Source organism: Rissa tridactyla, chromosome 4 (genome assembly GCF_028500815.1).
Source record: "Rissa tridactyla isolate bRisTri1 chromosome 4, bRisTri1.patW.cur.20221130, whole genome shotgun sequence".
NCBI lineage: Eukaryota > Metazoa > Chordata > Aves > Charadriiformes > Laridae > Rissa > Rissa tridactyla.
Window position 1 is genome coordinate 54,041,079 of NC_071469.1, and position 13,103 is coordinate 54,054,181.

Here is a 13,103-nt window from a genome sequence, read left to right on the forward strand (position 1 = left end):
AGTTGGTTTTCATTCTGAGAACTGCCAAGCTTTCATGAAAGGATTAAAAAGCCAGATGAAAAGAGATATTATTTTAATTTAATAAAAAAAATTTCATATATCATTTTCGGGCTGCTGGTAAGAACTGTTTTTTAAAGACTCTTCTGCAGGCCAGCAAACTAAAGAAGTAAAGAAAACTACCTTTATATTCATCTTCAGCAATAAACAAAGTTTTAAGAGACGCAGGTTACATCCGAGCACATTCTTTTTGCTTCAGTATTTCATAGAGACATTAACACATTGTCGGGCAGCCTGAAAAATTGAAGCAGATATTTTCCAGCTGAAACTTCCTTGTCAGCTGTCATGACGTGAGTATTCGGTTCATCTCTGGCAAACAGAAACAGCAGTCATTCTTCGGCCTCCTTTTCAACAAACTTTTGCATATTAGTCTATCAGAATTTTATCTCCACACTTTCTCTTTTCCAGCTTAAACAACCCAGTGCCTTTACTCCTTACTCACAGGTCAGATTTTCTTGTTCTTAATCTCGTCATTTCCTCGAAACAACCTCCATTTTGCCTGTATCTGTCTTGAAAGATGATAACTAGAGCTCGACACCATCCTCCAGCAGGGGCTTTCCCAGCACCAAGGGAAGTGATGCGTAGCTCTGTGTCATCTGTGCTAAACTCTTGGTCTCAGGATGGTATTTCCCATTTTTGCAACAGTACTATATTGCCAGTTCAAATATCTTTATTCTGAAGCACAAAATACCGGATTGACCCTCTGAAAATGTGCACTGTGCCAATTTCTGCATTCAGTATGAACCTGCAGAAATTAGTATGCTATAGTTTCACCTTTACTACCTCCTTCCTGTAAATTCCAACAGCAGACTAACTTATTACAGACATCAGGAAATGTTTCAATGTTTTTAAAGTAAATGTAATTTGGGAGGCCTACAATCAGCTTGGATAAACAGCAATTAACCTCAGCACCCTGGAATATTATCCCTGCCATGACTGCACACTCAAAATTGAATGGCATATAAAGAATCAATGCCATTGTCATCACACCCCAGTGGCTGGGATGGTGGTACGAAGATATGCCTTTCTGTCTGATTGTTGGCTGAGTCTGTAGTGTCCCCCTTTCATACCTGACCTTACAAACCTGATACTGAGCTATGCCCATTTTGCAGTTCACGTTATTTTGCACCTTCTTTCTACATTTACAACCAATATAACAAAAAGATCCGCTGCCGAAGCGCTGGACAGCCTTTTCCATGGAAGTACTCAGTATAGGTTTGTGGGGACTACGCGTCCGGAACTGAATGACTGCCAGCTTGATATTTATAGAGAAGGATGCCAACGTCACTGAGGCAGATGATATGAATTCTGTCTCCCTCGGCAAAATGGGCTGTTTTTCTGTGTGGGATTTGAAGAAAGCGTCACCTTCTTTTTCGGCTGGCTTATTTCTACTCACAGTAACAAGCTCACTCAACAACAGCACCACCTCTTGTGATGCTGCTGCCAAGGCCATTTGTCTCCCAGTCTGCATGTGTCTATATATATATATATTTGTGTGTATGTAAATGCATGTATGATGCCAAGTAAGTGACAGGTCCCAGAACTCCAGAATATCAGGGTCTTTCCTCTTTGCTGTGTCTGGCTCTAACTGATGTCCAGGCAGTTGGATGCCAGTTTCCAACATAAACACAGTCCTGTTAGTTTCTCAGCTTTCCCTCTGTGACTGTTTAATAGCAGTCAGAAGCCAGTGTGCTTTCATGAGGACCATGTGCTCTCTCTGTCACAGCATGGCTCCCTCGTCCTTCCCCCGTGAAGAAATTCTTTGTGGTAGCAATGCCACTGTCTTCATCTGTACACTAAGCATTGTCTTAGCTTGACCCATTTGCTGCAGCATGGGGAATCACCATGGTTTTTTTTTCCTATGACCTCTTCATTAGTGTTGCATACCTTTATTCTTTAACCTTCTTTTCTTCTTGTATTTGGGATTGCCTATTATATATATGCTGTCATAGCCTTGGTAATTCTGCAGGAGCTTCTGTGAGCTGGATGACTGCCACTGCTCTGCAGAGTCCAATGGTTTTATCACAAATTAATCGTAGAATTTGTAGCGTCACAGTTTATCTTAGTTTCCAGGTATGATCTGGTCTTGAGGCCTCAATGAACTCCTCCAAATTGAAAGACTGTAATACTCTTCACCTTCTCTTTCTAAAAATGTGAATTCAGTAATTTTCACTTTTACATGTAGTGTAGTCCTTATATTGCTGTAAGACAGTTTCATAGATGGCCTAGGTTAATCTCCATTAATTAGAAAATAGATCTCCATTAAGAAGTAGTAAAAGCCTCAAGCACTGTCAGGTGTGCTCTCAGGAGGCTGTGGGCACCTAAATGCCAGGCTTCCCCCATTTCCAGGCTTCCACTTCCCTGGGCATGCTTTGAAAGGACTTTGAAATTTCCAGCCCTGAACACTTCCTTCTGAAACCCTGATGCAGCCTACTGAAGCTTGCCAAGGGATGAACAGCAACAGTCGCAATCTTCTTACTTCTTAGCAGTAGATCGTCGTTTCTGTGGCTTCCACGTCCAGACCCCCAGCTAAGATGAGCTGGCTCAGATCTACCAACGCACAGTCCGGTTTACACTGCACCAGCTGAGGCTCCGTGCCTGAATACTGGATCCATGGCTTGTTCTGCCAAAATTCCTGCTCAAGCGTTGAGGCAGTTGGCACGGCTGATCTGCTCGTTGCTTTTGTTGACCAGGTTAGTGCTTTGATCTGTTCATACAGAGGGACATCTGCAAACAGATTTGACACATGTTTCTAAAGCACAGGAGAAACCTGTCATTCCGATGACCTTCCAGGGGCTGATGAAAGGAAGTAAAACAGCTGGATGTGTTTGACTATGCTTTGTCTCTTAGGCAACTAAGAAAGGTGCAGACAAGGAAAGGGAACAAAGTGCTGGTGACATTAAGTAGCTGAGAACAAGTAGATGCCATAAAACCACTCAGTTCAACCAGAATATCGTCACCTGCTGTACTGTTAAAAAAGGGTACGTGTAGGATTTGTACTCCCACAGCAAGGAACAGTGTTGCTAGACAGAGCATACTGAATCCACACTGATGTTACATTTCCTTCTCTATGAATTTTGGCATTCCATGCAGAGTTAATACCAGAAATCCCATTGTGGTATACTTTTGAATCCACACTTAAGGCTTTAATTTATACACACAATGCAATTTGTCTACACTAAAGAACAGTAATGAGCAGGGTTGCGTTTAGTCTACAAAATGTGTAATGTGGAAAGACAGCAAAGTCTAACAAATCACAGCAAAGGGTTAGAGCCTCAGAGATCCTCTTATGCTTCCAAGATCTATTTCACCTTAGCACGAGAGCTTGGTTAAAGTGCCCCTAACATCACCTCTACTTCCTTGCTGTTGAAATTAGGGGAGTATATTAAACCTGATTTTTGCAGCCCTTTCTCTCTGTAGTTATCCATTTTTCCCTACCTTTCTTTAATGGGTATACTGACCCACTTTTTTCCCCACACAGGCAGATCAGCTTGACCCAGTCATGTTAATGACTCAGAAGTGATGCATCCCAACAAAGAGGCAGAAACACCGGGGGGCCTGCATGGATGACCAAGGAGCTCCTGGACATAGGGCAGTTTGTAGCTGTCAGAGTCAGCGCTCTGCCAGTAGAACATGGAGCTTTTCAATCTCAGCACCGAGTTAAATGTAGCAAGGCTAGTGGTTTAAAAAAGGGATTATTATTGCCTGTGAGCTTTACTGCAGTCCTAATTAGATGGAGATTAGAAGGCGTTTATTTTATAATCCTTTTTTTTTAGATTTATATATTTAGATTTAGATAATAGATTTATAATGTAAAAATGAAGCTTTTAAAGCATTTCTTCATACTAACCTAATTAATCCCTGCTTCTGCTTTTAGTCAGTGGTAATGTCAAGGAACTTCAAAATGCTCTTCACCGAGACCTTTAAAACTGTGAAAGCACAGCAAGCGGCCAGCTCCAAAGCATACTGCTCCAAAACATCCATGCTTTAACAAACCTGTCTTCAGAGAAACTGCTTGAGCTGCCTTGAGAACTAGTATTGCTGGAATCGTGATCAGCAATGATCTGAAAAGCTGCTCTGGCCTGTGGCAGAAGAGAGGAAAACACAGCTGAGCCCCAGGGTCCTGACGCAGCATAGCTTTTCTCTCAATCTCTCCAAGGCCCACAGTCATTTTTGAGCCAAATTTGACTGATGTTAGAGATGCCACAGATAATTGTGTTTCCACAGGTTTCAAGAAAACCCAACAACATTCGGGTAGACAAGGGAGAGCCAGCTGCCAGTTTCCCAGGTGAAGGAATAGCTGTCATGACCTCACCTCTTACTAGAAATTAGAGAATCCAACTGGGAGAGAAGCGCTCTAACTACTTGATGTGCAGCAAAAAGCTTCAAGAAGGTCTACTGCCATTTGCACACCAAAGCCAATCAACCATGAAGGACAAATCCATAGGAAATCAGGCATAATTAGGTCTAGAGCTGAAAGGCCAATGAACGCAGCGGAATGAAGCATTTAAATACAGAGAATTAAATCAGTCTCATGCCAGGGAAGTACTGAGAGAACCTAAGCAAATATCTAAATGCGTAATCACCTATCTTAAGTCACGTCAAATAAAAGCTTTGTCAATAGTTACAGGCACGTTACATTGCTTTGAAAAACAATGTTTTCCAAAACAAAAGCGCTGCTTTTATTTTGCCTCCTTCACTACCTGCCCTTAGCAATCCCCCACCCAACCGGTCCTTGCTGCAGAGGGGCAGATCAGCACGTAGAGTTCCACCTCAGTGTTTGAAGGACTAATGAATACCAATGCAGAGGAGACCCAGCCCTGTTTTGGTTGTACATGCCATTTTCTTCTGCTGCTATGTATCACAGTAAACTAAGAATTCACTCCTCTCCTATGACAAGTGACAAAGCTTGGCTATATTTAAAACTAACAAGTACATTCCTATGACTGGGTTGCTTTCAAAGACTCCCAAGATCTTTCAGTCAGTGCTCTGCTTCATAGAAATCCGTGAACCATACCATTCCTCCTACTGAAAATTTCCCTATTTAGCTGCTCCATAGTTCCAGAGAGTTTTGCAAGATAAGGATAAAAAGTACAAAGTTATGACCCTCCCTTTGGGTATCTGGCATGGGATTCTAGTCCCCGGGCTAATAAGTGTTTCCCAGATCACATATACAGGAGGTACAAGCCTCCCTCCACCTGGAGGTGCAGCTTTTCATGACTCTTCCTTGAGCCTTCCCTTTTGTCTCACAGCACAGATAACGGCAGGCAAAGAATCATACTGTCCTTCGAGGTCAGCACAAGCAGCTTGCTCCTTCTCATCATCCAAAATAATTTCCTAAGGTAATTTCTGGTGGAGGAGAAAGGCAAGCGAAGATATGCAGGTAGACAGAAGAAGTTACAACTGATTTGTCCCATTGTTGTGTTCAGTGGTGGTACACAACACAGAAATTCAGGGATCTCCAAAAGAACCACACCATCAAAACTGCGAGCAAACGTAGCTCAGAAATGCAGAGCATCAGACATGATCCAAGCCCTCGGATTGAAAGCCTCCCGCTTGTAGCTAGTTCTTTAAACAGCAAAAGTAGGACATGTGTAATGCTGGTCCCGATACTAGATAAAGAAAGGAAACATTCCTAGAAAAGCAGAAAGTTAATTGCAAAAAGCAGACATCATTTAAAGACTTGTTTATGCTGAGGAAGAAGAAGAGCAGTCTACAGGCAAATAAAAGAAGGGAAAAGTTGCACAGTCAGAAATATGGGGAAAAAAAATCAGCACAGAGGGTTTCTTTCAAAGCCACTGAAATCTATGGGAAGAATTGCATTATGCTTAAGAGGTGCATATCCACCTTCAATGAAATTCATTTTCTACAGAAACATCACTGTGAACGGATTTTTATCTATTTGAAAAATATAAAAACCCCCTAAGCTGTGCGAAACCTTTTGTTGGATAAATCATACCATCACAATGCTAAAATAACTAAACCGGCTTTGAAGTCTGGTTGCTTCTGCTGAATGCAATGGGAGCGTTGCCATGGATTGTGAGACGATGGCCCAGCCCTCGGAGCAAGCTAGAGAAAAGAACGTACGTCTGCCGCAGCAGTGTTTGTGGAATATGGTGCTGATTTCAGTGACGGCTTTCTCCATGCACCAAGCATGAGATCATGTACGCGGCTGTATTTACATGGTGATGTAATTTTACAGCAGAAGCTGGAAAAACAAGGAGGGTGTTATCATGTCCAGCGTGATTTATGCCAAGCTTTCCACAACTCTGCAGCCTTCCTCCCATGTCATACACATGTTGGCAGGATGAAAGTAAGAAGCGGGACAGCCCTGCTCCCAATTTCTAGACAGCCTTATGCTTTGGCTGCAAAATAGTAACTCAAAAAGCAACCTCCATCGGGCAGACAGTTTTCAAGTCAAAGAGCATATGTGCTTAATTGAATGCTTACAAAATCACCTTTTGTTTTATGCAAATGTCCTGCCAACAAAAGAACAAACCAGGGATGTCTATTGCATTTAGCAATAGGGCACTATTTATGTCATGATCACAAAAGATTGGATACTCAAATACAGTTATTTTCCAAGTAACGATTTATGCTAATGTGGTTTACAAACTGTTACACCCACTCAGGTTTTGAGGTAGAATCTTACATTTTTTTCCTTAAATGGAATGCCATGCCGTGCCATTGAGATGTAAAGACTCGAAAAATAAATTTGTTGGCCTCGTTTACATACAGAATGCTATTAGTCATAAATAAATAAACTTAAAACAGAATTGTTTGATTAACCAGTGAAATTATATACACACATTCTGGAAAATCTGATTGATTTTAGTCTATGGTTGGTTTCTAACTGAGCAGGCGCAGATCTCTGTATGAATAACATTTAAGGTACGATCATAACTGTTGTGCCACTTTACCTACATCCGTTTTGGCCTTAATTGAAATAAAATCGGTGCAGCTTCTGAACCTCTGCTGCTTTCATCAAGATCGTTATAAGTTAGGAAGCTGAATGAGTCCCTAACTAGAAGCAACAGCAAATCCAACTATAAACCATGCATGCCTTCTATCTACAAATTAAGTGAACTGACAAAACAGCTTTCATAACAGTATTTTTGATGACCGTAAACTTGGATGTAACAATCAAAGTAGTGGCTGAACATGCATTAAAGGGACAACATACAGCTGTCACCATTAGAAGATTGCCCTGAGACACCTTTTTTCCTCCTCCTTTCATGTATCCTGGAGTACATGAAGTTCTTTGCTAATTTATGTCATAAATTGGTCTTGAAATGATGCATCATTTTCCTTTTCTGGAAAGCTGCCTTAGTCTCAAATAAGCCAGGAGCTGAATCTGGAGGAGCCAAAGTCTCACATGCATTTACACTGAGGCAGTCACTAAGCAGTAAAGCAAACTATTCTGCACTTAAAAGACAAGACATCTCAGGTGATTTCTAGCTGGCCTTTTAAGACACTCAGATTGAAATAACACCTGCTGGAACACCCTGTTTTAAAGGCGGTTGTACTTGGGACTGGTGCTAGGAACCTGCATGTAAAAATGTGTTATCTCATGGGTTTTTTTCAGGACTGTTGTGTAACATAACAACCATACCGATAAGCTCCAGACCCAGTGAATCATCAATGAAAAACGCTTTATGTGACAGCCAGCAAGTTTGTACAGCAAGTGTAACTGGTCAATTCTATTACAGCACAAATTATCTTCCGTCTTTCACAATTCTGTTCAAGAGTCAGTGTGTATGCACCCCACTGCCTTCTCTACATGCGCTTGGAAGCAAATAATCCACAAAGACTTTTCCTTCCAGCCGTTTTCCATTCCCATACATCCTCTGCAACACCTCTTAGACAGATAACCTCATGTAATTAACTCACTGACAGCCTCCATCCTCCAGAACAGTTCCATTTTCCAACCCACTGTAAGCGATCCTCTGGACAACCCCTCTACCTGGCAGGCATCCTCTGAAGCACCACAACAGGCATTATTACGACGACTGGCCCATTATTTCAGGTGATGACGGGTTGTTTGAAGTACAGCTTTGGTCTCCTGGCAAGGCAAATGCTGATGCGATGAATGGGTATTTCTTGGTTCTTGAGCTGGGCAGGTCCCTCTCCATCTCTAGACAATTTTCCTCAGTAATGAAAGCAAAGAGAATTCCTGGCTTCCACCCAGGATCTTAGGAGCCAGTAATCAGGACACAAGTAGGACACAGCAGTTTAAAAAAAAAGAAAAATGCCAAAACAGTGCAACATAAGTCTCTTTTCCTCATCTTATTGCAGCTGAGTATTGCCTGTTTCCCTCTCTACCCCACTACATATAACAGGGCTGCTTTCTAAACCTGAAATAAATCATTTTTCTCAAGAACACTGTAGTACTCTGGACAAATTGAGGAACAAATCTGGGCAACAAGCTACTTAAATTCTCCAATTTTCTAGAAAAAAAAAAAAGCACTGTGTCTTTAGGCAACTATTAAGAATTCATTAAATTCTTACATGAATGTACACACAGAGGAGCCCAAGGCCTGGGAGTGAGCACAGGGTGAAGCCGTGCCTCAGCGTACCTTCCTCAGAGTGCTCTTGCAAAGAGAGGCCCTATGTATCTCCTCAATGTGTCAGCAGTCAACTCCCCTACGCGCAATGCAACACGAAATGTATATAGTTCATTAGTTGGCATTTTCTCAGAGAAAAAGGAGGGCGTGGGAAAATAACTGAAGATTGGTGAGGAGGACTGTAAACACGCTCAGGTGACTTGCAGCCGAGGTGTCAAAACCCACATATAACATTGTTCAGTCTTGTGCACTTGACAAATTGAACATCTGTGCTTAGATAACATGGGCCTGTGATAGACTCAGAGGCACCTTATCAAACATTCCCGAGATTCCTGTCCTGCTGTCGGAAAGATCAAAGCACAGTGGTAAACTACACTTGCGGGGATCCCTGATACACAGGTGAGACCAGCGGGTTCAAAACACTCTCTAGCAAGGACTGAGCTCTGCGGTGCCTGTGTTCCCGCTTGTGTGCCTCTGCCCAGGCGCTGCTTCGGAGATCCCCCACTTTGCGAGGGATCGACATTAAATTTACTCTTTCCATTTCATCTGTGGTTTTGTGGTTGTTCCTGCATCGGCTCACACGTTAGGACTTGAACTTCAGTTTGCAATGCTGGTAAACATTGGTATCAACAACTGGGGGGGGTCGGGAGGAAGAAAGATGGAATATTTTCTGTTCATAACTTTTATTATAAACATATAGATTAAATATTACCATAGGAAAAAGGAGACATTACCAATTAGGCCTAGGTGTCCAAAACAGCCCCAGAAGTCCATTTTACACTGTATCCACTGAGTTGGCAATCTCTGTAGAACCACTTCCATGGTAATCAAAGCCTCCACAACACTGGGATGTAACTGGGAAACAGTTTGCGCTTCTGTTTACTGCAGTTCAGCCACAATGAATAAAAAAGATCCATGTATTCAAGTAAAGATACTCCAAGAGTATCAGCTCAGTCCAGTTCCTTTTTTTGTTTTGCCCAACAGACAGGTGCATCCTGAGTGTTGTAACTGGCTGGAAGGTAACACTGCCAGTCAAGATCCTCTGGGCCTACTGGGAGCTTTGAAGAGAGTGTCAGTAAGAGCTGGAACTGATGTTTATTCTCTGAGTAACATGCAAAAACTTCTTCAGTTCATTTATAAAAAACAGTCAGAAAGCAGAACATGTAAGAGCCTGGGAAAATCCTTTTGTTTGCCCATTTTCAAAATATTAAATTCCAACAACAAAAATCTGGATGGTTGAAGTTTTAAAAGCTTCAATTATTGGCGGATTAAAAAAAAATAATCTAAGAGATTCTGTTTTTTCTTAACCCTTACTCAAAGTCAAAAAAGTTAAAATAAAGATGCTTCAAGCTCTATGATTAAATACAACATACTTTCCTGTTACTGTGTTTTCTCTTCTCCCCGCTGTTCCTTTGCCTTCCAGCAGCGAGTGCTCTCACTGCCACTCTAGGTCATGGCAGGTGTTTGAACAGGATCCAAGTTACAAAAAAAGATGCAATTATTCGGTGTCTATATGAACACACGTATTTGTACAGTCCAAACAGACAACAGTAAATGTGTAAGTAGTGGATGTAATGGAATATATATATTTTAAATTTAGTAGTTAAAGTAGTGCAAAGAGGTCTGTGCTTTTAGATACATATACTATCGATTATATACATGGCATTTTCCCACTTTAAAAATAACTGTGAATAAACCCCTGAAAATATGGGGACTAATAGAAAAAAATAAACTTAGGATTTTGTAGGAAAAATATAATTTGCAATAAAAATATGGTAATTTCTTCTTGCTAGAAACAAGTAACAAAAATATACTGCCACACATAATTTTTCAGCATCGTAGACATGTAACAAATACTTCTGCAGTAATAGCCCGTCTTTTAAACAACGTCTCAGTCCCTTACCACGCTGCATTTTAATTAATATCAAAAAGCACTTACGTCAGTAAATATTTGCTTACTCCTTCGTACATATTAGTCTAGCGTTTAGCAATGTAAGCAAATGCTAGAATGTTGTTGATTAGATAGGAAATGGTTTACGCATAAGAATTCTATATAAGAAAGTAATTTATCTAAAAATACTGGCTCTGATCCCAGGTAGGGACATTGCCTGTTTGTATTATTCCATTGATTCCAACCAGAATTCACCCGAACAGAGCAAGTCTGGAGGGCCTCACTTGCAAAGATGACAGTTAGTCAGAGAAACTCTTATCTTTCCATCTCTCTGGTAAGAGAGAAGGATGAGGGAGAACCCAAGCTTCAGGCATGTCAGGGTACTTCAACAACGCTTCATCACAGACGGAGACTGGAAAAGCCTTTGGGTACTGCCTGATTGCATAGTTCCCTTTGTACCTTCTACTGCCACAGCTTTCCCGCTCACTCAGACACACATTACTCCGATCAAATGGTGCCAACACGGGTGCAACCCAAGAGGCTCAGAGGTACCTGGGATCAAGCCACGGACCACACTGATTGCCATGGACTTTGGAGTCTGCCAAAGACAAGACTGCAGATGAGGACGATGTCAGTGACTAGTGAGGAAGATGCCGATTCAAGCTGCTTCTCTCCAAAATTGGATTTCTGTGCTCTTATGGAGCCTGAAATGGGCAAAAATGTATTTTTCAAAGTGGATTTTTTAAAATCAAATGAGCGCTTTTGCCCAGCTCCTGTCTTCCTCTTAGTAATATTTAGCCAGTATTTCTCTTGGTGAAACTGAATTTTCCCAGTTGCCATGGAGGTTTGATGCCTTGGAGAACTTCTGAAGAACTTGTGTAGACAATATTTTGGGGTTTTTTTTATACTATTTAAACAGCGTAGGAGTATCTTTGTAGAAAAATGAGTCCTGACCTCCAGTCTTCAAGATGGACCAATGCTGTACCATTTAATAACAACTTTTTCAGGGTTGGCAATAGTATCTTTCCACTGCTCTACTGCTTCACTGTTACTGCTATCAGAACTTATCCAGATCTGCAGTAAGAAACAAAAAGAAAAATAAAATTGAGTTTACCTGAGGTAACACAGAGGCCCAGGCTTTACTAGGTCCATATAAATACCATGGAAGCGTAGAGCGAGATGCAACGTGTAGACTGCGACCAAAGCATAACAGCAGCAAATACAGTTCTGTTAGGACCAACACATTTTGGCTTTCAGCTGGGAACACGGGGAGTCTGGGTTTAAATTTAGCCTCTAAAATAGTTTAGAGAACTCACTAGATACTGATGTTTCTCTACTTAATACGGTGTTTTAAGTCAAGCATTCTTTGCTCCATTCAAATGCATGTGCTGGGGTCAAGGGCTCAGGAGGGCCATCGATGGCTCTGTGCATTCTAACTCCAGTTGGCTGCAATCCACCTGGCCTCCCGAGCTGTCCAGCCTGCTCACAAGCATTTCAAATTGCACACTCCAACAGACAGGGCCAAACCTGCATTCCACAGAGGTTACTAACATGCCCATACCACACGTAGTCACGCAGTAAGAGTCCATTTCTTCCCAGTATTCAGTTAATGGATAGTGGCCATTAAATGAGGAAACGAGGTACAAGTAGGAAATTTTCCCCCTGAACATTATCACCAGCCTCCACTGCCAAATGAATTCTGCTTATGTAAGTAGGTATCATTATTTACAGGACTCTATTTCCTCAGGTCTTCCAAGAATGAGTCTTTTTAAGACTTCTCAGAAACCTTCACCATGAAGTACATTTAGCCTACACTGCCGAAGCATGAGTCCTCAAGAAGTGAGAATAATGTCTTCCAGAATACCACAGACAGTTGATGTTTCATCCACAGAGATCCAATATACATCTTGCTCATGATTAAAGACATGCCTATAAAAGCAGCCTAATCTAAGTATTGTCTGCTTAGAACAGCATCCAATTAAACATCATTCTCTGAAGAACAAAGTTAATAGATCCAGCTATATTCATCTTTTTCCAGCTACCCAGCCAATTGCTCAAAGTACATTTTTCCCTGAGCCATATTTTATGTCTTCATGTGTTATGCGGCAATGTCTGCCTGCATGAGCTGAAACAACCTTTTCCAAATAACCTCTGAGGAGCAGAAGTAGCTCATTTCCTCCCCCCTAAAAATAAGATCCATGATTAAATGTAATTTGTCAGATTGAGATGACCTCACATATTGCTAAATGACTGCAAAATCACACCCAGCCATTTTCGCCCCAAGGTAGCACAAATAAAAAGAACAAATTTTTTTTTCTTTTCCTATTCCAAATCCAATTCCACCAACAGGAATCACAGAAAGATGGAACATTTGTGACGTGAGGCTCCAGAAAATAGAGGAACTTCACATAACTCTTGCTAGCACATCATTTCTGTAGCACATCAGCATCTCCTATAACTGCACGTCTTCAGCAGACACAAGAAACATCACCAGAATGGGACAGTACCGTTTTCTGTACCTAAGGGCAGCACAGTCCTTCATCTAACAAGGGACATTACAGTTGGCATCTCAAAATCAATTCTACATTATT

General features: G+C 41.4%; 1 protein-coding gene across 7 annotated transcripts in view; it reads right to left on the reverse strand.

Annotated features, from left to right (window-relative positions):
* Nucleotides 1-4,074: 4,074 nt before the first annotated feature.
* Nucleotides 4,075-13,103, reverse strand: part of TC2N (tandem C2 domains, nuclear) — a 41,439-nt gene continuing 32,410 nt past the window's right edge. For 5 of the 7 annotated variants that reach the window (XM_054200629.1, XM_054200628.1, XM_054200626.1 and 2 more), the window contains exon 12: nt 7,693-11,586. In XM_054200629.1, coding sequence (XP_054056604.1) covers nt 11,476-11,586 — 111 coding nt within the window. In that variant the 3' untranslated portion in view covers nt 7,693-11,475. Of the gene's footprint in view, nt 4,140-7,692; nt 11,587-13,103 lie in introns of those variants that run through there. The other 2 variants (XR_008466289.1, XR_008466290.1) reach the window with 2 other exon arrangements.